Source organism: Miniopterus schreibersii (assembly GCF_964146895.1).
Source record: "Miniopterus schreibersii genome assembly, chromosome: 1".
Classification (NCBI taxonomy): Eukaryota; Metazoa; Chordata; class Mammalia; order Chiroptera; family Miniopteridae; genus Miniopterus; species Miniopterus schreibersii.
In genome coordinates, this window is record NC_138101.1 from 184,107,996 (window position 1) to 184,130,864 (window position 22,869).

At 51.5% G+C, this 22,869-nt stretch overlaps 2 protein-coding genes across 3 annotated transcripts; one reads left to right on the forward strand and one right to left on the reverse strand.

Moving 5' to 3' along the window:
• Positions 1 to 74: 74 nt before the first annotated feature.
• On the forward strand, positions 75 to 8,545 carry AHSA1 (activator of HSP90 ATPase activity 1). The gene is made up of 9 exons (XM_081146460.1): positions 75 to 603; positions 1,901 to 2,091; positions 3,929 to 4,011; positions 4,390 to 4,507; positions 5,561 to 5,649; positions 6,541 to 6,669; positions 7,100 to 7,201; positions 7,992 to 8,043; positions 8,171 to 8,545. Exons 1-9 carry the CDS (start codon positions 524 to 526, stop codon positions 8,341 to 8,343), a joined length of 1,017 nt encoding a protein of 338 aa, XP_081002586.1. The 5' UTR covers positions 75 to 523; the 3' UTR covers positions 8,344 to 8,545.
• A 3,804-nt stretch (positions 8,546 to 12,349) lies between these two features.
• Positions 12,350 to 22,869, reverse strand: ISM2 (isthmin 2). Of its 2 annotated transcripts, XR_013999626.1 has the most exons (7): positions 22,657 to 22,861; positions 18,768 to 18,947; positions 17,213 to 17,540; positions 15,798 to 15,938; positions 15,505 to 15,573; positions 13,525 to 14,129; positions 12,350 to 13,464 (listed from the first exon to the last, which is right to left on the reverse strand). XR_013999626.1 is itself a non-coding variant. In XM_081148774.1 (6 exons), exons 1-6 carry the CDS (start codon positions 22,795 to 22,797, stop codon positions 13,612 to 13,614), a joined length of 1,377 nt encoding a protein of 458 aa, XP_081004900.1. In that variant the 5' UTR covers positions 22,798 to 22,869; the 3' UTR covers positions 12,351 to 13,611. The 2 variants fall into 2 exon arrangements, 1 of the variants encoding a protein (XP_081004900.1); XM_081148774.1 differs by having other exon boundaries at positions 12,351 to 14,129; positions 22,657 to 22,869.

Consider the following 22,869-nt stretch of genomic DNA (forward strand, 5'->3'; position numbering starts at 1 on the left):
GTTAACTACAGCTCCCAGAATTTCCAGGGCACGGTGCCTAAGTCGTTTCCTTCACTTCTAGCGCGACCTTCCGTAGTTACCCGGCGGGTCACTCAACAAGACTCCAACTCCCAGGATGCTCAGCAGAGCCCACTCGGGGTCCAGGGAAACAATGAGCCTAGTTCTTTGGGCCCCGACGGATTAGGAACGGTCAAATGAGTGGATGAATTTCGGGACCCTGGGGACATAACCTGAGGGAGCCTGAAAAGAGCCCTTTAACTGGCGGAAGCCAAGGTCCGGTGAGGGGAACGGAAGTACAGGCTGGGAGTGAGGAGGAGCCGGAAGTTAAGGCGGGAAGGGGGTGGGGGGTGGAGGGAAAAGCAAGCCAGAAGGTTCTGCGGCCGCTTCTAGTAGTTTCTAGGCGCTGCCGGGCGGCTGGGTCCAGGCGGTATTGAGGTGGTTGCAGTGGCTGCTCCGGCCCAGGCGGTCCTGAGGTGGTTGCTGTGGCTGCTCGAGACCTGGTGACGGCGCGATCGGAAAGCTGATGGCCAAGTGGGGCGAGGGTGACCCACGCTGGATCGTGGAGGAGCGGGCGGACGCCACCAACGTCAACAACTGGCACTGGTGAGGGCTAGCGGGCCAGGCCGCGGGAGCGCTGCGGCCGGGCCAGGGTGGTGGGCTCCCTGGGGCCGAGGCAGCCGTGCCCGACACGGGGTGGGTTCTTCTTGTTGCCGTGGTCCGTAGCCCCAGCGCCCCCCTTCCCCCCGCTGCCGGGCCACCGTTTCGGGGTTTAGGGAGCCAGGGGCAACGTGGAAGGTGGTCTTCAGAGGAGGGGTCTCAGAGAGGTGAAAACATAATCCCTTAGCTTCTGCATCCAGCCTGAGCAGAGAGATGTTTCCCACACGTGGTCAGAGGAGACAGGGAGACCCAAACGGAGGGCTTAGGTCGTGTTGGGAGCTCGCTGTGTCAGGCTCGGGGCCTGGGGGCTGAAATTCCTGTTTTGTGGCTTACTGCTTGCGGGTGAAATTAAGCCCTAGGAACCACTGCCTCGGTCCAGAGGGCGAAGGTTTGGAGCGGGCTGTCCAGGTGCCCAGAGCTCGGGGATGGTGAGGGCGCGTTGGTCTCTCACCCGGAACTGCTCGGTCGCTTGTGTTGTAACTCCGGGGACCGCTCCTGGTTGCCCGGCGAGCATGGTTTTATAACCGAACCGCTCTTCAAAAGCCGACTCTCCTTCCTGAAGCCTTCCAGTCGTTTTCTTATCTTGCAGCTGCAACGAACTTCTTTCATAGTGTCTCCACTGGGCTTTTACTTTGTTGCAGCTTTTTGCTATTCTTCTCTGCTAGTTAGTGAGTTGCGAGGCACATAGTGATTTTTCTTCTCTTTCTCAGGCAGCTTCCTCTCCTACTAAGGTACACAGCGTGTTTGGCCTCATTTTTGTTTGTTTTGAAGCCCTGGGCTTCCATTGTCTTCATGGCCATCTAGAGGGCACACACTGTGTAGGGCAGCCTGAACTTGACAGGTCAGAACACTGTGCTAATTGGGTCAAGATTATTGGTTTATTCCTTCCTGGACTTTTTATGCGTTCTGAGGTCCATTTGTGCTCCTGACTTCAGTGAGATGTACACAGTTTTTCACTAGGTCCCATGGCACTGTATTAAGGTGTCAATACTGACCCCCACTCTATCCTGCTGATTTAGTTTGTAACCATTCTGTTCAGCAGTTGCCTTCATTGACAGTATGTGGCTCCTTGTTTTCCTAAAAGGGAGTGACATGTTTGTGGACCTACTGGAGTGGGACTGAGGGGTTTTTGTTCTTTTCAAACTATTTCTCAGGCCTCCTTTAGCCTTGCATTTTCTTGACTAGAGCAAGCAGAGTACTCTCCATTTGGCTGCTGGTCTATAGCCTTGTTTCTGTTTTGCAGGACAGAGAGGGATGCTTCAAACTGGTCCACGGATAAGCTGAAGACACTGTTCCTGGCAGTTCGGGTGCAAAATGAGGAGGGCAAGTGTGAGGTGACAGAAGTGAACAAACTCGATGGAGAGGCGTCCATTAACAATCGCAAAGGCAAACTGATCTTCTTTTATGAGTGGAGTATCAAACTAAACTGGACAGGTGAGTCTATACTGGGCTGTCAGGAAAGCTCTTATCTGCATTTTGACTGACCTGTTAAGGAGCCGGGCAGAACCGTTTTTGAGAGGTTATGAACTTTTCAAGGGAGATAGTGCTGCTTTGTTGTCTCATAGAAAGCAGTATTAGATGCTGGAATTTCTCTGCCACTAAATGGGTTTCCTCTCTGAGTCTCAAGAGTCACCACAGTGAAGCCGCTGTGCCCCTGTATTTTGGGGCTTATTCTGTGGCTGCTTCTGTCACTTGGATGATTTAAAAGTGGGGAGGGGGCTTTTTTTGGTCTTGATCTTATTTACGGTCTTCAGTGTGAGTCCAGCAGGTTAGACTGCTGTGCTAACAAAGTTTACATGTGACTAATTGGGGGCAGTTTTATTCAATAGATTATTGTCCCTTCTGTGATGTTAGCAAAGAATTGGAACCATACATATGCCCCACTAGATGGTCCTTCAATCGGGAGATGGAATTTCAAAAGGCCCAAAAACTAAAGAAGTATGTGTAGGGGGCAAAGCATAAAATAAATTTGTGCTTCGATAAACATTTTTCAAATGAGTTTGAATAAAGAGGGGAAAAGTAAATGTATCTGGTTTGTTTTGTTTTAACTACTAAAGTATAGTAGTCTAAAAGGAAGCTTGGGTATCATCTTGCCCCATCCTCTTTTCATAGATTGAGAAACTGAGGCCTAGTGAAGTGAAAAGTAAATGCTTTGTTGGTTAATTTTGAAATACAGTCAGTTCTGCTATAATGAGACATGTATTCCTAAAAATTACTGAGCTGTGCAAAGTCACTTCATGAAAACCATAGGGCTTATTGGGAAGAGAAGGTTAGGCACACAACACCCAAAAGCTTCATCAGTGACACGTTTTTAAAAATTTAGGAACGTGGCCCTGGCCGGTGTTGCTCGGTGATTAGAGCGTCGGCCACGCACCGGAGGGTGCAGGTTCAATCCCTGGCCTGGTTGGGGTACATGCCGGAGGAAATCAATCGATGCGTCTCTCTCACAACAATGTTTCTTTCTGTCTGTCTCTTTTCTGCTGTCTCCTTCCCTCCCTCCCTCCCACTCTCTCTCAAAATAAATGGCAAAATTATCCTCAAATGAGGATTAAGCAAAAAAAAAATTAGGAACATAGAAATTGATCACAGTTTAAAACATGTTAAATGGTAAGAAATGCATAAATAATACATGTATGGTGCTTTACCTTGAAAAAGACCTGAAGCTTCCTTGCGACAGTGGGTTTGTGCGTCACTAGAATGGTGGAAGGAGGGTGGTCTGAAGTCAGAAGAACTTTAACACCAGCTATGGGTGTGGCTTATAATAGGCATAGAGAACAGGTCACTGGCAGGTAAATGTTTGAGATGTGTTTTGTGTGTTCCTATGCAGTTGGGTTAAATTGGGTGTCGTTTTTTATGTTCACCTAGTGTTGTTTCTCATGGATGGAATCATGTATAAGCAGACATGAAATTCATGATATGATCAAATGTCCCCTAATGTCTCAATCACATTGGAACAAATCTGTATTCTCTAAGTAAACATTCTAGCAGAACTGACTGTATTAGCTGTTGATCCAAGTACTCCCCGGTAGAATTCGTGTAGCTCTTGGTCCTGTGATGACATACTTGGTTGCAAGAAATTTGACGAGGAAAGACCTTTCTGCTGAGGGAGGAAGGTCTGCTACATCAGGCATGTCACATAGTCTCAGAACAAAAGGGGCCCATTCGGTTGTCCAGAGGCAGTGTAAGCAGAGTAGTAGTTAGGACTCCAGAGCAGGCAGGTTTTCTCGCAGAGGAGGAGACAGATGCGATGATGTCGCATTGCTTTTGACAGGTACCTCTAAGTCTGGAGTGCAGTACAAGGGACACGTGGAGATCCCCAATCTGTCTGATGAAAACAGCGTGGATGAAGTAGAGGTTTGTGTTTCCTAACTCCTCGCCTGAGTCTTCCGCATCCTCTTACTCTCAGATGAGAAACATGATTTCAAAATTAAAGGCCAGCTTGGCCCACACAGGCTGCAGATGACTTTCTAGGTCAGTGCTGCCACTGGGAGGTTCCAGAGCAGCTAGTGCTTATTAGCCACTTTGCTTTAGGTAGTAATGTGGGTTCCGGCATTAGCCACCTTTGCCTTGGCAGAGAGAACTTGAGAAGGAACACTCAAAGGGATTTTACCGATACCCTACTCCTCATACGTTTCCTTTGGAAACGTCAGTTATCTGATTGCTCAGCGCCCACACTCCACAGTGCAGGTACCCCTCAAGTTATTTACCACCTACTTCTGATCTTTCACCCAGATTAGTGTGAGCCTTGCCAAAGATGAGCCTGACACAAATCTCGTGGCCTTAATGAAAGAAGAAGGGGTGAAACTTCTCAGAGAAGCAATGGGAATTTACATCAGCACCCTCAAAACAGGTATCCCTTGAGTAGTTACCTATGCCTTGAGGTGGTTTCCACCTGTCAGACTCTGATTAAGGGGCTTGACAGTCCTTTGGCAAATGGGTAAAGATTTTGGGGGAGGGGGCTTCATCCTGGAGTCAGTCTCTACACTCTGAGTAAGGGGAAGATCAGAGGTGCATTGTCTCTAGAGCAGTTGGCTCTAGAGCAGTTGAAATGTGTCTAGTTCAAATAGACGTGTGCTTTGAGTACAAAATACAGTGGATTGAAGACTTGGTACAAAAAGAGAATGTAAAATACCAATTTTTTGATATTGATAATATATTGAACTGATGGTTGGGGTATATTGGATTAAGTATATTGTTAAAATTAATTCTACCTGTTTGAACTTTTTTATGTGGCTACTAGAAAATTTTAAGTTACATTTGAGGCAATGTTATATTTCTCATGGACAGCACTGTTGTAAAGACTTGCATCCCCAGACTCACTACTTGAGCACAGGCTTGGAGTATCTTTGATATGCATTCTCCAGGGCAGTTAGAGGGTGATTAGAAGACTAATCAGCTCAGCTCTCCCCTAGAATTCCAGTTCGGCCAGTACATTTTCATCTCGGTGGAGTACATGTAATGACCATCAGAGGGAACCAGCATAGAAGGTGGGAACCAGCGCTCTGATGCCCTGACTAGTTGTAGCTGTTCTGCCTAAGACCGAGTGGAGAAAGGATATTACACGTGCATCCTTGAGTATCTTGCCCCACTCTGGAAGTCATTGGAAGTGCAACTACATTCATTGGATACCATCCATAATAGACTTCACACATGCATTTAACAAGTCGTAATACTTCCAATTGAGTCAGGGGATTAAAACAATCCCAGTGAACATATTACATTCTATGATATACACTCAGATACCTGTCTGGCATAGACCAAAGGTAAAAATGTAAAGTAGGTAGACCCTTTCCTGGTTATTAGCTCATTCTGCGTTAAGATGCCCATATTTGTTAAGCTGCTTGAAGCTCCAAATCAGCTACTAAGAAATAACTTCCCAGAGCTGGGATTTTTATCTTTTCAGAGTTCACGCAGGGCATGATCTTGCCTACACTGAATGGAGAGTCAGTAGCCCCAACTGGTCAGCCAGCGCTGAAAACTGAGGAGCGCAAGGTAAACGGTCTTCACACATGGTGGGGTCGGAGTTGTCTGGAAAGGGAATTGAGACACTGCCTCCTCAATTCCACATTTCAGCTCTCTCTTTCTGACCTTAATCTCTAAGCCAGAGTAGCTCATGGTGCTTTTTAGACTCTGCAATATGTAGTTGTCTGTCTACCTATCCTTCACCTGATTTTTACTCATTTAATAACTATTGCTAGAGCAAATGGAGACCATTAAGGGACTTCAAAGTCTGACTCTTGGTTGCATTTAACACCAGTTGTGTTGTGGACACAGGATGGTCTTCACCCATATACATCTTCAGTATTATTTCAACTGGGGTGTTGATATTTCATACCTTGATGTTAGAGGTCTCATCAAGATATCGGTTAGATCACTAACTTCACCTATCAGGAAATTGATTTCACTTCATTGGCTGGCAGGGTGAGCAAGTATTTCTTTCTGGAAATGAAATTCACATAGTTTAGGCTCAGCACTCGCTTTTCAGCCCTGTTACCCTCTGTCAGCACAGTAAAGGATATTTTGGAGGGAGGGGATGGGGAGTGTTGTTTTTCAGCTATTTAAGCATAGAAATTCTGTTTGAGAATTACACTGTGCTCTTCAGAAATGCGTAACGATTTAACATGTCATTTGACTGATGGATCCTTAAAACGGTATTGGTCTTCCCTCATCTAAAGTGGTTGTTTTCTGTGGGAATTGAGGGTTTTTCGGAAAAGTTTCCCTTGTGACTAAAACACCCATACACAAATTCCCTCCAACCCCTTGGAATAATTAGCCTTGGAGGTGAAAAAGTTTGTGAGAATAAATGCAGGTTTGTCCTGAAGCCATGTTAATTGAGGTTTCACCATTACTCTAACCTGACAGTTTTCACTATGACTTTCACAGGCTAAATCTGCTCCTTCAAAAACCCAGACCAGACCTGTTGGTGTCAAAATCCCCACTTGTAAGATCACCCTTAGAGACACTTTCCTGACATCACCAGAGGAGCTCTACAGAGTGTTAACCACCCAAGAGGTAAATGTAATCTGTCGTTCAGCCTCATGGCACCTTCCATTCCAGGCCACCTGGGTTGTGGGTACACCCTCTCTGTGTGCAGAGCAAGTACTGTGAGTGGAACCTTGAGGCTTTCCGCATACAAGCAGAGGCACAGGAAAACCCACTTTGTTCAACCTACTCCTCAAAGTGCATTTGCTCTCTTTTTTCTCATCTATACTAGTTTGGGGTCCTCTAAATGGGAACCACTGGAAATCATTCTTTTTAGAAAATGGGGCTCAAGTTATGTTGTCATGGATTCAGGATCACTGAGGTCAAAGTAATAGAACCTGGGTCATTGGGCAAAGTGGTGTCTTTGGAATGAGAGTTGAGGCATGCAGGTGTCAGCTGCCATTTGTCCCTGGATCCCACTGAGCCATGTGTCTTCTCCTTACTTCGTTTTTTCCTACAGCTGGTTCAGGCCTTTACCCATGCTCCTGCAGTGCTAGAAGCAGACAAAGGTGGGAAGTTTCACCTGGTAGATGGCAATGTCACCGGGGAATTCACTGATCTGGTAAGTAGTTGCGAGCCCCAGGCCCAGGATGCAGCCTCTGTCTGGGCAGAAGAGTAACATTTCTCCTTTTTTCAGCTCTGTGGGTAAAATTTAAGACTAATCTCTTTGGTCAGTAACACCTCATTTTGTTTTTTGGGGGGAGGGGTTTTGGTTGGTTGGTTGGTTTTCAAAAGAATGCTGCCATTTCAATTTTCTTGCTTTCCTAGAATGTTTTCCTTAGTGGAGTTAAAATCACTTCTTCCTAGAACTAATGGAAGAGAGGTTGTATATTTTGGTGGCTTGTTTCTTTCCATTTGTTGCACTGAAATTTCACCTGGGCACAGTTGACCAGATCCAATTTAGGAGTAAGAAGAGCTATTAGGACTAATACCAGTGCAGAAGCTACTCACTCTGTGGTCCAGTTGCCCTCATAAGTGATATAATTGCACAGATGGTGGACTCAGTACGAAAGGCAGATAGCAAATCTAGCTAGGCTTGGGTACATTGGTCTACAACAGTGATTTTCAACTGGTGTGCCCCAAGAATTTTTTTTAAAGGTAATAAATACATACCTGACTATTTAGTCAGAGACACTGCCCTCTTTTCCCTTAGATTGTCAAATAAAAAAGTGACAACAGCCAACACAACAATAGCCTACTGATGTGAGTGAATCAAAATTATGCCTATTTTTATTGTCAGGTCAGCAAGATGTTTTGTGGTGTGCTGCAGATGTTTTATAATTAGTTTATGTGTGCCATGAGATGGAAAATCCCTTGTCTGTAGTATAGACTGACCTCTTTGGCTATTTTAGGTCCCTGAGAAACATATTGCGATGAAGTGGAGGTTCAGATCTTGGCCAGAAGGTAAACAAGAGTATTTGTTTATTGCCATAAACCCCAGAATTTTTATTTACTTTTTATTTTTGCCTTAGTCTCAAACCCAGGTGGGAACCCTAGATTTGAAACCCCTCTCCCCTCTGCCTTTTCCCAGGGCACTTTGCCACCATCACCTTGACCTTCAATGATAAGAATGGAGAGACTGAACTGTGCATGGAAGGCCGAGGCATCCCTGCTCCTGAGGAGGAGAGGACACGGCAGGGCTGGCAGCGCTACTACTTCGAGGGCATCAAACAGACCTTTGGCTACGGCGCACGCTTGTTTTAGGGAGCTTCAGCTTGTCTGACACTTCAGCCCTCTCCTGACTGAGGCTTGACTCACAGGATTGCACCATCCCAACCACTAACTTGGGGCCGGGGCCCCCTCCCTGCGTATACCTTGGGTTTGTGCATGTTTTCTGCTGGGTGGGATCAGAGGGCAATTTCTCTTTTACGTGTACATATGCTAAATAAACGTAATTTAAAAAACATGCATGTCTGGAACCTCTGTGGATTGGGTGGCTAGTACTAAGAGTTTCCTGAAGATTTTGAATTTTTAAAAAAAACTGGAGGGTTGGAATAAGGCCTTGCCTCAATTCTGGGAAAATGCATGAAATTAAGAGACATGAGGGGAACCTGCCTATCAGCAAGCATTCCTGAGCCAGTCTTTCATACTGCAGACTGGCAGTAAGGTTCTCCCCTTGCAGAGGGAAAAGTAAAGGATTGTGTTCTGGGATAAACAGTGCCAGGAAACATCACTGGTGGAAGTGGCATCCTGGACTATCCACTCTCCATGGTCTCTTAACCTCTTGCAAGAGTAGGTGGCCACCAGGTGCTGATCGGAGATGTAGAAAGAGATTCCCACCCTGTGGCAGAGACTGTAGGCCTTGGGTTAACATCTTCTGTTTATTGAGCAGTTACTATGTACCAGACACTACACTAAGTAGCTTCCTTGTATTAGCTCATTTAATCCCCGTAAGAGCCCTGTGAAATAACTACCATCATTTCTCTTTTACAAGAACCCAAGCCTTGGATTTACGTAACATACCCCAGACCTAATTGATACTTAGCAGAGTGGGGATTTGCAAGAGGAACCGTAACTGTGGGGTCAATGCTCGTCTAAACTACTTCATTTCCACAAAAAAGTAGCTGCATTTCTGGTATGTTACACATCCCTCCTGGAGTAGGAAATTCAGGCTTCAGTACTCCCAGGAAGGGGAAGAAATGAATGTTCCTGTTCCATGAAACAAGCTTACTGAGCCCTGGCCACGTGCTGGGGGACGGTCCAGTGGGGTTCACACTGCCATGTTGCAGGACCGGTAACTGCCTGGACAGGAGGGTCACTCTTCCTGGACAAGCCCTGCCCTAGCCTCCTGCGCCCCAGGGTGGGTCAGTGCCTGCTAATCCAGATACCACCTCCTGCAGCTACAGCTACTTTCCTCCTATTTTGCCTGTTTTAATTGGTGGCAGGCCTGCAGGTTAATCCTACCAAATGACTTGGCCAAAACATTGTCGTTAAAGCAGAAAATATGCACTGATCTGGATAATTTAGACCCCCAAAAGCCCCCTTTATCTTGAATTACTCAAATGAGTGCTGGACTGAACTAATTCACATCTAATTCGGCATTATATGTGCTCAGGGGTCCAAAAAAATGCTTTTTTGATAAACAGGCCCTTCCTAACAGACTCCACTCCAGCAGAGACCAGTGACAAAAAAGGAGCCTTTTCACGCCTGGCTGGAGGGTTAACAACTGAGAAAAGAGTGCTTACAAGAAAGAAGTCCTGACACAAAATTTACAAACACCTTAAAAACAACCAAAACACCAAACCAACACACACATTAGCAGGTCACATCCCCAGTACTGATGGCTGTTCCAGTTTTTACCCCTGTCATTTGTTAGCCGTCTGAGCCCACAAAGCAGAGTGATGTAACTAAAAACAAAGCCATGGACTTGGTTGGGCTTGGGTTTGAATTGTAGATATGCCACTTCCTGACATGGGACAAACGCCCTCTTCTGTATAACTCATGTGACAGGTGTCTTATGAGAGCATTAGAGATGATGGACACAGAAGCCCTGGCAGCTGGCAGCACTCAGCAAATGGTACCTGCTACTTCTGTACTCACGAGTCCATGTTTTTTCCAGAGCAAGAATTAATATTTTGAAAAGTTGGTTAATTGGCAAATTGCAAATCCTAGGCCAAGGAGTCTCCTCATCTAAGAACCATTTGTTAAATGTGGAGGAGTGGGCCCCACCGCTAGATTCTTACTCAGTGGGTGTGGCCCATGAACCTGCATTTGAGTAAATACCTCAGGTGATTTCGATACCAGGAATTCATTTTGAGAAGTGCCTCAGCACGTTAAGAAAATCCAGTTGTAATGGATGAGCCAAAGGCGCACATTTGGGTCCCTTTTGTGAATAATGGGAGAAAGGGTCTGAAGTGTCCTGTCTTCCAAGAGACAAGGGAGGCGAACAGGATCTGACAGGGTTTGTCCTGTTGGTCTGGTTGTTTTGAACCCCAGTAAGAAGTCAATCGGGCCAGTCTTGCCTGAACTAGGACCCTCGGTGAGGTAAACCAGAGGGAAAACTGGGCAAGACCATCTTGCCCAGTCTTGGCTGGAGCAGCTAAATTGGAAACGGTGGTGGCCATAAGCAATGCATGGCCACGGTAGCTCTTGGTGTTTGGGACAGAACAGCAGCAAATCCCACCAGTGACCAGTGACGTGACTGACACTGGACCAGAATGGGGGAGGCCCGCCGGGCTCTGATGCTGCCACGGTGCTGCCTTTCACAGGTGCTGTGCGCCCTCCATCCCTGTTTCTCCTCTCACAGGTGTTCCCTAAGCCTGCGGCCATCCGCGGTGTCTCCCCCTTTGTAGAGTTTGAATAAACACCATTTTATAACTGACCTACTCTCCAGCCCCTTTTTCTTTTTTACTGTATTTTTATTGCTTTCAGAGAGGAAGGGAGAGGGAGAGAGAGAAACATCAATGATGAGAATCATTGATCGGCTGCCTTCTGCACGCCCCCTACTAAGAATCAAGCCTGAAACCCAGGCACGTGCCCTGATGGGGAACCGACCCTCACTCTCCTGGATCCTAGGTTGATGCTCAACCGCTGAGCCATACTGGCAGGGCCCCAGCCCCTTTTCCGTAGTTTCTCTCATCTGTGGCCTGACATTGAAATGATTTAGCATGTCACTAAAATTACAGATTAAAAATGGGACTAGCTAAATAGTGTTTGAGTAATAAACCTTTAAGTATAGATTAAATTTAGACAGCATATGTAAGTATCAAGGTTAAGTTATATTAGAAAGGAAAGAATTTTCAGTTTTCTGTGAAAATAGACTCTGGGATGTCTCTAATTTTTTTTTAAGTTTATACTAAAAAAATAATTAAAACATATCCTTGCTAATTGTATTGAATTTCACAGAGGAGAGAGTGAACTTGGCTTCCATCTGGTGACCTGAGACCCTGCCCTCTCTGACCCTATAATATTCTAGTTGCGCCAGAGTACTTTTAGACTGTGGTCCAGGACCAGACTAATAAACTTACCTCTAGGTGTGATGCTGATCGGAAACACGTGGCTCTCCGGGTTTCTCCAAGTGGCAGCTCTGGACACTCCTTGCTTCACTCTACTTCCTGTTTCCTTGATGTGTCTCTTTCCTATCCCAAAGGCCAGAGTGACAGTGGAGTGTGTGGTAAGTGTACCAACTAAGGCAGGGAACAGGTCCATCTCTGCCACCCTACATTGGATCCCCTTGCAAGTTACCTGGGGAAGTGGGGCCACTTCCTCTGGAGTCAATGCAATTTACCTCTTTGACCAAAAAACTTAGAGTGCCTGGCCGGTGTGGCTCAGCGGTTGAGCATTGACCTAGGATCCAGGAGACCGCAGTTTGATTTCCGGTCAAGGGTCAGGGCACATGCCCCGGGTGAGGGCACATGCCCGAGTTGCGGGCTCTATCCCCAGTTGGTGGCATGCAGGAGGAGGCAGCAGATCAATGCCAACTCTCTCATTATTGATGTTTCTCTTGCTTTCTTCCGCTCTCTGAAATCAATAAAGATATATTTTTTAAAAAAGCAAAAAGCTTAGAGTGAATGTGCCTCCCAGGCAGCCCTTTGCAAGTGTGAGTGTGGTCCAATCTCTGCACCTGGGAGCTCTGCCTGCCCAGTTGGGTGAGGCAGTCACAAACACGACCCGTGGGAACTGGAAGCTGGGAGCTGGGAGCTCGGCTTGAGCTGTAACCAGAGGCTCCTGACCCACTCTGCAAGGCCACACATTCTTCATCAGACAGAATTGGAAAATAAAGTGCTTTATTGCTGAGGATCCCAGAGAGCTTCAAGGCAGCTGTCGCAGGGCTAGGAGTGAAATCCCCTACCTTGGGGAAGCTTTTGTGAACAGGGGTGGCGGGGACTTCAGCATTTCAACACCATAGAAGGTATGGAAGTGTGTTTTGGGGGTGAGGGGAGGTAGGAAGAGCCATGAAGTGCGCTGGAAGAGTAGACTGAATCTCTCCCCCACTCTGAGCTCAGTGCATTCAGTGACATCACCATGGGGGCCCAAAATGGGCCACTGTGGGAGCATTTACACCACAGAAATCGCCCAAATGCTACATTCAGGGCTTCCCTGTCCCCCTTTCCGGAGAACTGGTTTACCAGTACACCAAGGAAGCACCTCCTAAGCTGCGACAAGATGCCATCTCCCAGCCCTGCACACTCCTACAACCTGGACAGAACAGAGGTGGGCTGGACAAAGAAAGGGACTGGAACTGGGTGATCGTTTCCCCACACCGCCTGGAGCGGCCTTGGCTCGGCTGCCTCAGCCTGTCTGTCCACTGATAGCTTCAGCCCTAGACTAAAGCGGTGTCCACTGAAAGGCAGCTCAGAGCTGAGAATAAAACCCTTTGCTCAGTGGCTCCCAGCAGGCGGTGAGGCAAGAGGGCCTTGTGCAGCCACTCAGAGGTAACAGAGGGCTGGTCACCCAGGGCTGACAAAAAGCAGCTGTGGGTGGCTGAGATGAAGGGAATGGCCCTGGGGCTGGGGGTCTGAGTGATTCCCCACAGGTCCTGGGAACCAGGCTGTGTGTGGAGAGCAGAGAGCCTGGTGCGCACCTGTGTGACCCAGAGCAGGAGAGCCCAGCTCCAAGGGGGGGGGGGGGGGATGAGTGGCCAGGCTGGGACGCTGCCTCCTAGCAGGCAAGACGGGGAGGCCTCCACAGGCACAGATTTCCACTGCACCCCCAGGGACCTTGGGGCTGAGCTCCTTCCCCTCACCCTGAGCCCTCTACACCCTTCAACCTTCACCCCAACCCTACCCAGCACTTGGGTGCTGACCTGCCTGGGGCTCACAGACAGAAGGCATGTGGCACCAGACCAGACCGGCGGCACAGGCTGAAGCCTTGCACTCCCCCAGCCTGGGCAGGGGCAGGGGCAGGGGCAGGGGCAGGGTGAGGGGCAGGGGCAGGGGCAGGGGCAGGGGCAGGGGCAGGGGCAGGGGCAGGGGCAGGGGCAGGGGCAGGGTGAGGGGCCTGCCAGGAGAGTGCCCCAGCACCGCAGCCCTCTCAGTATTCCTCGGCCTCCTGCAGCTGGGACAGGTACTCCCTCTGAGAAGGGTTTACGGGGCAGACCCCGCCATTGTTGGGGGGCCGCACAGAGTGGTAGCGGCTCCAGTCCCCCTTACACATGATCCAGGGCAGCCTGTCCAACTTGAAGTGCAGCTCGGGTGAGAATTCCGTGCTGATGAGGTTAGGGGTGCCAGCGCCCTTGCCTCGGGTCAGCAGCCGGTGCCTGGAGTCGTAGCAGCAGTGCTGGGCGGCCAGCGTGGTGCTGTTCTGGGACAGCCGGGAGCGCAGGCAGGAGTCCGCCGAGGGATGGTAGATATCCAGCCGCTCTTTGGGGCCGCTGGCGTCCCTCCACTGGAAGCTGCGGCCCTTCCGCTTGTCCCACAAGCTCACGTCCTGGTTCCTAGCCTTTAGTGGGTATGTGCATGGGCAACTGGGCAGGTCCTGCAGCACCTGGCTCAGGTACTTATCTAAGAAGTCGCTCTTACAGTTCAGCCACTTCTCACAGGGGTCCACATCTGCAGAGGGCAGGGAAGTGGGGGGAGCTGGGTCAGCCCCTTGGTGTGGTGTGGTTGGGGCTGATCAGGGGCCAGTGCGTGGAGAGGAGGCCAGAGCCCCAGCTGGTGCAAAGGTGGGGCTGGGTAAGGCCTTAGGGGCAGGAGAAGGACCCACACCAAAGCTGGGGCAATCCGACCTGGCCTGCACTGCTGGCAGATAGGGGCTCCCACACAACACCCAGGCAACCTGAAGCAAGAGGCCACGGTTTAAAACAGACACTGGCCATGGGGCTGGAGGAGGGGCCTAGATGCCCCCTGTTCCACTAAGGTGTTCCTTTTTCAAGGGTGGGGAACCTTTTTTCTGCCAGGGGCCATTTGGATATTTATAAAGTCATTCACAGGCCATACAAAATTATTGTTGTTATGAAAAAAGCTCCTAGATTTATTGAAGTTCAAGTCCCACCTGTGGTTGCCTTGACAGGGCCAGAGGTTCCCTACCCCTGCAAAATGTAGGAAAGATCCTGGGGAAGGAGTGGGGTGGGTAGGGAAGGGAGAGCAGTTTAAACCAATTGGTAAGAAAATGTTTCAATACAGGGTGGGGCAAAAGTAGGGTTCCAGTTGTTCGTATGGAAAATAACACAATAATTAATAAATAATAATACAAAAATAAACTGCTTTGCAAATTCACAACTGGAAACCTACTTTTGCCCCACCCGGTATTTTATCCACTGGCCCATTATTGTTTTTAACTCCGCCTTTCTCAGGCCATATGACCTGGGGTGAGTTGCTCTGCCCCTCTGGGCCCCCAATGGCCCCCTCTGTCTATGCTGCCCTCCCCCATCTCTCTATCTCGGGAGATGTGGCTTCTGACACCTGATACAATATTGAGCTTCTGCAGCACTGAGCAGGGGCCTCATCTGCAAAGGGGGCTGTCCACAGCCTCCTGGCTCCTTGCAAGGTCCAGGTGAGGCCGAGTATGCTGGTGAAAGCCTGGCCGGCTCCAAGCTGCTGGAAGGAGCAGTCCTGGAGTTCTGGATCCTGACCCATTTCTGAGGGCACCCCCTTCCCAGACAAAGCCTGCCCAGGAGTCTCCACGGGTGACCCAGGAGTAGAAGCCAGAATGTCCCCTTTTCATCCTGCTGCCAGGGAGAATATGTCCACGGGGTGGTCTCCAAGCTCTGGGCTCCCATCAAGACCTTCCCAGAAGGAATTTCAGGCTGGGAGAGGCCAATGGGCCTGTCTAGGGGCTTCAGAAATGCTAGGGCCCCCTTGCTGGGGAGGATAACCTTCAAGGTGGAAGATGGAAGCGAGATTCCTGCCTGTGAAATGCTGCTCCACCCTCCCGAGAGAGGTCCTGCCCCACACCCCCAGGGACAGGGCCTAGCCCCCCACTGACCTGAATCTGGCACATCGGTAGCCGGGGGCTCCTCACTGGGTGAACCCGAGGTGTCCTCGTCCTGGGTGCCTTTGGGAAGAGAGGCCAGGCTAGTGGCACCCCAAGTCCCGATGGGGAAGCCCAGCCCTCACTAGGCTCTGGGTGTCCATAGCACCTGGGACAAGGCAGGGCCACCACGTTTGAGAGCTCCCTGCATCTCCTCTCCCTGGTACAGGGCTCACGCGCCCACATTCCCAGGGGGTCAAGCCCAGCGTGTAAGCCACTCCCCACACAGGAGCTGCGGCTCATCTCACCAGGACAGGGGGGCAGGTCGCAATCCTCGTCTTCGGTGGCGGTGCAGCCGTAGCCACAGGACCGAGTCCTCTGCCGGGTGCCACTGCCACAGCTCGCGTTGCAAGGAGACCAGGGGCTCCACTCCTCTTGAGGCTTGTCACCTGGGTAAAGGCAGGGAGCCGGGGGGAGTGAGCACAGCCCACAGGGTGCAGCATGTGGCAGGGCCCCAAGCCCAGTGGACGGAGGTGGCCCTACAGAGAGAGCACAGCCCGCGGCCACATACTCTATGTCAACACAGCAACAAAGAGGAAAAGGTATCTGGGCTGGAGGCCACCTGACCACTGTAGCTGTGACCTTGAGCAAGTCTCCCCCCATCTCTGAGCTACAGTTTTTATATCAGTCAAAACCCAGGATGGCAATACTCTCCTGTCACAGAGGGTATTAAAGAATGTCCCTGCTGCCCATGTTAGGGACCTGGGCCTGGTGAGAGACCTGAAACACCCCTGACTGCACCCATGGCCCTCTGGCTGTGCAGGGCCTGGGACCCAGGGCTCTCTGTGGATCCCTCAGCGTAATGACATAGCAAGTACTCTCTTCACTTTCCAGGCAGGCCCGAGCAGGCTGGCACCAAGAGTTGAAGGACAATTAACGGAAGAAAAGCTGAAAGTCATGAAAATGCTGCCTCCTAGTTTATACTATTTTGGTAAAATTGGGAAAAGGCTACTATAACTTAGTCTTAATCATAGGCACCGCCATTCAACGATGAAGCAACAAGCTCTGGGGAGAATGGCTGCAAATATGCACAATGTGGTCTGCACCCAGGGAAGTCCCGAACTACAACATGCAAAAATAAAAATGGCTGTCATGCGGGGTTGGCAGGCTTTCTGTGATATTTTCTGAACAGACTGTATTATACTGTTTTCTAATAAAAAAATAAAAATAGCCAATACTGCGTTTACTACATGCTGGCACTTTAAATGCATCAACTGACTCAATACCCTCTACTCCCAATCCCAGTAGTAAGGGTTGTGCCATTCTCCATTTTATAGAGGAAGGAACTGAGGCACAGAGAGGTTAAGTAACTTGCCTAATGTCATTCAGCTGGTAAGTGGCAGAGTCAGGGTTCAAACCCACACAGTCTGAAAACGAAGTCAGTTGTGAGTGGTAGGATTTATAATATTTCCCAATTTACTGGAAACTGATAGATAGGGATATATATAATATTAATAAATGTCTGTTTTGCTTAGGGGACCTCAGGGCTATTGTGGGGGTCAAATGCTTGGGGGGAAAAACTTTGCAAGCTATGGGTGATGCTACTATTTAGCTGATGATGGTGTTTGTACAGGCCTAAGCTCCTGGTTCCCCAGCTGCCCCTGCCCAGGAACTCTCAGCCCTCCCTGGTAGCAGCCAGGGATGCCAAGATGGGGGCGCTTACTGGAGAGGTCCTTGAAGGCCAAAAAGCTGGAGGACAGCGAGCCCCGCTTCCAGATGCCTATGGTTCCACTGAACTCGTCCTCTTTCTCATCGCTGCTCTCACGGTACTCTGAAAAGGAGTCCTTCCCTCCTTCCTCCTTTCTCCTTGGGACTTTGCCGCTGAGACTGGACCTCGCCCTCTCATCCCGCAGGTAGCCCCAGAGGAGGGGCCAGGAGACCTCCTTGGCGGTTAGCCAGCTGGGGGCACCTTGGGGCCAGTGACGACTTGCCTCGGCCAGCAAGTCCCCCTCCACCTTGGCCTGGGTGTCCTCCATCGCCTCAGTGCTCACCTGCAGGGAGACAGAATCCAGGCTGGTAAGTGAGGGAGGGCTCGGGCTGGACACCAACAAGAGGGAGATGACAGGCAGGGGGATGACAGGCCTTCCTGGCCTCCCAGGGCACCTGGGGTCACAGCCTAAGACCTGGCAGTGTATCAGTCCCCTGGAGGTTCCTGACTCCCCAACCCTACCACAGACATGGGTTTAACTGGTCTCAGGTGGGGCCAGGCATGGCGGCTCTCACATGTGCCAGGGCAGAGACCCACTAGTGGTAAGAGACGGGGACAATGAATTTTGGCTTCATCCGCCTGTAGGCTGCACAGCCTCGGGGGCTACTAACAGCCCTGAGCTTCCATTTCCTCCTGGTAGAACCAGGACAGCAAATCCCCAGGGCGGCCCCCAGGGGGCGAAGAGGGGTCTCTTTCACCACATTGTGGAGGGGAAATGAAATCATGTATGTCAAAGAGAACTTTAAAAACATCCCTTGGGGTTATTATAAATTAATCTGAGGTCACTCAACAAAATTTGGGGGGAAAACAGCGAAATATAAAGAAGCGAGTGAGCGTTGCCCATATTCCATCGCTGACAGATACCATTTTGGTGACTAACTTTCCAGGTTTTACGTATACACGTGCGCACACATCTAGGCACACGCATATACTTTTAAACAATGTTACAGTTACATCCTACACTTTTCTTTTGGGGAATGTGTTTTGTAACTGTAGATGCTACACAAAAATGCAGGCTTACTACCATTAGGGATTCGGAACTGGCAGTGGAGTACGTGAACCGGAATTCCACTGGCCGCTCCGGTGGCAGTCCCCTACCCACCGAACTCGAGCCCCCCTTCAGGGCACTGCAGTAAGGGGCTGGGCCTGGGTGGGGATCAGACCTTCAGGCTTTCCCACAAGGCTTCCCAGAGATTTCTGGAATCCCCTGCAGCTCAAGAAGCATTCTCTGTTCTTTTGGTCCCATGACAGCCCTGCCAGGTTGGCACTGTTTGTCCCTTGCTATGGACTAGGAGCCACATGAGTTGCTCTTGGTCTGCAGCTTAAAAGCAGAGAAGCAGGTGCTCCCCCTACAACTCCCCAGGGACAGCATCGGGAGTCAACTTCAACCCCTCACAGGACCCGCGCCCTCCAAGGAATACAGGACAGGACGCCTGACCTCAGAGCTGAGCCACTGAGCCCAGCTCCTGTCCAGGTGTTCGCTGGGTGGTGGCCCTTCTGTAGCTCTCACCTGGATATTGGGGTTCGGGGTACTCAAGTCTGTGTTGGCCAATCCTGGCAGCTTCTGCAGCTCCAGCAGCAGGGGAGTGTCCTCCTGGGTCCCAGGAAGGGCTGCCTTTTGGGGGCCGGTTCCTGGGAGCAGTGGGGTCTCCTCTTCCCTAGGAGAGCTGGGGTCTGGGGAGGCTGAGACCTAAGGGGGAGAGGGGGAGGATGTTTTGGGGTTAGCAAAAGTAGGTACTAATGTGAGTCTCCTGTAAGAGTGAAGTGGTATAATGTGAGCTTTCGAAAAGCAGGGCATGCCTCTCCCGAGATATCTCTCCATTTTCTCTGTGTGTGTGTGTCTCGCTCTCTCTCACATACACACACAGACCTGCGAGTACCCTCCCAGGCTTGCCCAGCAGCCCTGACCCACGCGTTTCCAGCTAACGCAAGAGCCCTCATCCGCACAAACCCTCCCTGCGCTGCGCAAGCCTGCCTGCTAACCCGGCCCAGCTCCTCACAGTTCCCCCTTCTCCCTTCTCTCCACCTCGGTCAGGCACTTGTTCTGGATAATGAAATCCAGTTGCCAGGGGCAGGCCGGGACCTCCCCTCCCCGCTGCTGAGGCCCTGCCATCCACACAGAGCCAGGCGCGCACACAGTCACCGCGGCCTCCCAGGAGGTGCTGCAGACCCAGCACCAACAGCCAGGCTAGAGGCCCAGGGGCCCAGGCAGGGGCTGGACTTCACCATCCACGCAGGTGGGGACCGGCCTAGCCCAGCCCACCCTCAAAGCAAATCCCTGTAATAAGAGGACTACTGACAGCCGCGCTCCAAGCACCAGGGCTGGCTGGTCTGTGAGACCCGTGTACCTGCCCGTGTACCTGCCCAGGGCCCTGCGCCTGGTTTAATGCTCTGCTGTATCCATCATGAAATGCTGGGAGGCCCCGCACAAACCACAGGCCGTACAAACCACGCAGTGGGTCCTGCCAGGCACCCTGTATGTATTGACTCCAATCCTCCTTCGGGCAGGTACGAGCATCTTCCCCACCTCAGAGAGGAGTCAATCGAGGATCAGAGAGGCAAAGTAACTGGCTTGGGGTTGCAGAGGGGGCCGGCGGAGCAGGATGTGAGGCAGGTGGTCTGGCTGGACCCTGCTCTTAACCCTTGTGCTCTGCAACTCCAGGGGCCTTCCAGTTCCATGCCGGCCACTCTGGGGTGCTGAGTGTGGTGAATGAACAAAACACTAGAAACGGATGTTCAGCTTTTCAAGTTCATCTTTCCCTTTGATCCTCCTAACAACCCAATGAGAAGCCAAGGGGAGGAGTGAGATTAGGAGACTGAGATCCAGGGAGGTTGGGGACTTGCCTGGGACCACGAGCAGCCAAGCCTCTGGGCGCCTGCCCATTGCTGTCCTTCCCTCTCTCCCTCAACCAGCTTTCCTGTGGTTCCGATCTCCAAGAGCGAGAAGAATGGTCAGAAGGGAAAACAAGGCACAGCCACAGGCTCAGCATCACGCAGGCCTGGACTGCAGTTCCCCTTCTGACCCTCACTGAATTCACTGGTTGGGCTACAGAGACCCCAACCCAAGAAGGCCAAGCTTCAGGAAAATACCTGCTTCTTGGTGTCACCCACCTGGCAGGTGAGACCTTTCAACCCACAGCAGCCCTCCTGCAATCCAGCCGGTGCCAGGCAACTGGCTGAACAATGGACCAGGACCGAAGTGCTAAGCACCCCTACCCCGTGCAAGATGGCCCCAGGCTTGGAGGGTCCTTCCTCTGTGCTCAGCTCTTCAGTTTTTATTGTTTTGGGTTTTTTTTAGAGAGAGGAAGGGAGAGGGGGAGAGACAGAAACAGCGATGGGATTGGCTGCCTCCTATATGCCCCCTACTGGGGATTAAGCCCACAACCCAGGCATGTGCTGTGACTGGGAATCCAACCAGCAACCTTTTGGTGCATGGACAACGCCTAACCCACTGAACCACACTGGCCAGGGCACAAAGTGCTTTCTTCCCTGGAGACTCAGTCTGTTGCTGCTGCAGGAACCTCCCCAGCTCTGACCCTTCATGCAGGACAGTCCTTACAGCCTGGAAGAGCTGTCCTCTCAGTTCTTCTCTTGCCCATTCTGATCTCCATACCCTCTAACATGCACTAATAGCATGGTCCAAGCTCTGCCAAAGTCCCCCCCACCCCTTCCCCCCACCCCAAGGTCTTCCCTTACCTGCCTAGGAGCTGGTGGGTGCCAGGACTAGTGCCCAGGGCTCTAGAATTAAGCAAAGCTGGGCCTGGATCCTGGCTCACCGCTTACTAGCTGCCTAACTGTAGGTTAGTTATTGGGTCCACTGTCAGTTTTCTCACCCCTAAAATGAAAACAAGACAAGAAACACAAAATGCTAGGCACGGTGGCTGTTGGGTACTGTTCTGATCTTAATTAAAACGGAAGACACCCAAGGCGGAGCTGTGTCATTCTTTGCCTAGCCAGCACCCTGTAACAAAGTGCCTGGTCCCAGCCCCTTGCAACGACCGTGCCACCCAGGTATCTGTCCTGTGCTTTCACACCCAGCAAGCCATCTGACAGAATGGGTTCCCGAATTTCCATTGGGCTGTAGGAGTAAACTGAGGCTCAGCAACAGGCCTGCCCAGAGCGCGGGTGGCATATTTTGTTCCCGATGCTAATGATTTCGAAACTTTTCAAGGCCTTGGCTGAGCGGGCTGGGGCATGGCATGCAAAGGGAGACCATAAGATCCCCAGTGCAGCTCCTGAAATTGCAAACCTGGCTCGCAATCCCAGCTAGGTTTAACATCTCTGCGCCTCAGTTTTCTCATCTGGAAAGTGGGAATAATGCCCAAGTCTGAATGGCGTGACAATGAAATGACATCATGTAAACTCTCTGAACCGACTCTGCAAGGTCCGGGAATGCTCACTACCCCTCAGCCATCCTACGCCTTTAGATCTGGTGGGTTTATATTCCCCGGTTTCTCCACAAAGGTCTTTGAATTGGTCATTTCTGACGTTTCACCCGAGGCCCTTAGAATAGCAGGGTGCGCTCTCTCAACAATTCCTTAGCCTCCACCTTTGATGTGCAGGAGATGACTCGGCCCCTCATTTTTGTTGTTAATCCTCACTGGAGGATATTTTTTTCCATTGATTTTTAGAGAGAGTGGAAGGGAGGAAGGGAGGGGGGAGAGGGCGAGGGAGAGAAACACCGATGTGAGAGAGACACGGCAGTTGGTTGCCTCCACACGCACGTGCCCGACCCGGCGGCCCAGGTATGCGCCCTTGACCGGGAATCAAACCCGAGACCACTCCCGCCTCCCTTGGAACAAGTCCAGCAGGTTTTGTGCCCATGGGGATGAATGTCCACCCCAGTCCCCGAGGAACAGCTGGACGGTTGACCCCGTGACAGCAGACACAGCTTTCGACAACTATGGTTTCTCTCCATGCCTAACACCACTCCTCAAGGTCTCGGCCCTGCCGTGATGACCTCGTCTGCTTTCCAAGGTCATAGTCACGCGAAGGTCCCCGGCGGGCTACCCACAGCCGGCAGGCTGAGGACCCACCTCACCTCGTCTCAGTTCGCGCCCAAAGGGCTCAGACCCTTCGCAGATTTGCTTCAAGAGGCTGCGCCTCGACCGCGTGAACCTCCGCAACCCCGGCCCGCGGCGGGCACAGCGCCCCGCGCGGACCCCGTCCCTCCGCGCCCCCGAGACGCGCGCGCTCGCGGCGAGGCGACCCGGGGAGCCGGACCCCCCGGGCGTCTGCGCCAGCGCCGCGCCGAGGCGGAGCTCCCCAGGCTCGCGAGCTGCGCCGCCGGGGGGCCGGGGCTCCTGAGGCCGCGCGCCCCTGGCCCCCCGGCCCCGCCTCTGGATGGAGCGAGCGGGCCGGGGGGGGCCGAGCGCCGAGCCCCGCGCCCCGCCGCTCACCTCCGCCAGCCGCGCCTGGCGCCGGGGCCAGGGCCCGGGTCCCCGCGGCTTCTTCTCGGGGAGCCCCTGCCCCGCCGCCAGCAGCGCCGCCAGCAGCGCGGCGCCGAAGAAGAGCCCCGCTGTGCCCGGGAGCCGAGGCATCGTCTCTCCCGCGCCCGCTGCTCCCGCGCCTCTGGGCCTCCGCACCCGCTCCGGGGACTTTGTAGGCTCCGG

Excerpts from the sequence above, each read along its gene's own strand:
- AHSA1 (XM_081146460.1), top strand. The coding sequence starts at position 524 with ATGGCCAAGTGGGGCGAGGGTGACCCACGCTGGATCGTGGAGGAGCGG. Across the intron at positions 4,508-5,560 it reads CATCAGCACCCTCAAAACAG|AGTTCACGCAGGGCATGATC; the intron begins GTATCCCTTGAG and ends TTATCTTTTCAG. Across the intron at positions 8,044-8,170 it reads GTTCAGATCTTGGCCAGAAG|GGCACTTTGCCACCATCACC; the intron begins GTAAACAAGAGT and ends GCCTTTTCCCAG.
- ISM2 (XM_081148774.1), bottom strand. The coding sequence starts at position 22,797 with ATGCCTCGGCTCCCGGGCACAGCGGGGCTCTTCTTCGGCGCCGCGCTG. Across the intron at positions 18,948-22,656 it reads GCCAGGCGCGGCTGGCGGAG|GTCTCAGCCTCCCCAGACCC; the intron begins GTGAGCGGCGGG and ends TCTCCCCCTTAG. Across the intron at positions 15,574-15,797 it reads CGACCTGCCCCCCTGTCCTG|GCACCCAGGACGAGGACACC; the intron begins GTGAGATGAGCC and ends CTCTTCCCAAAG.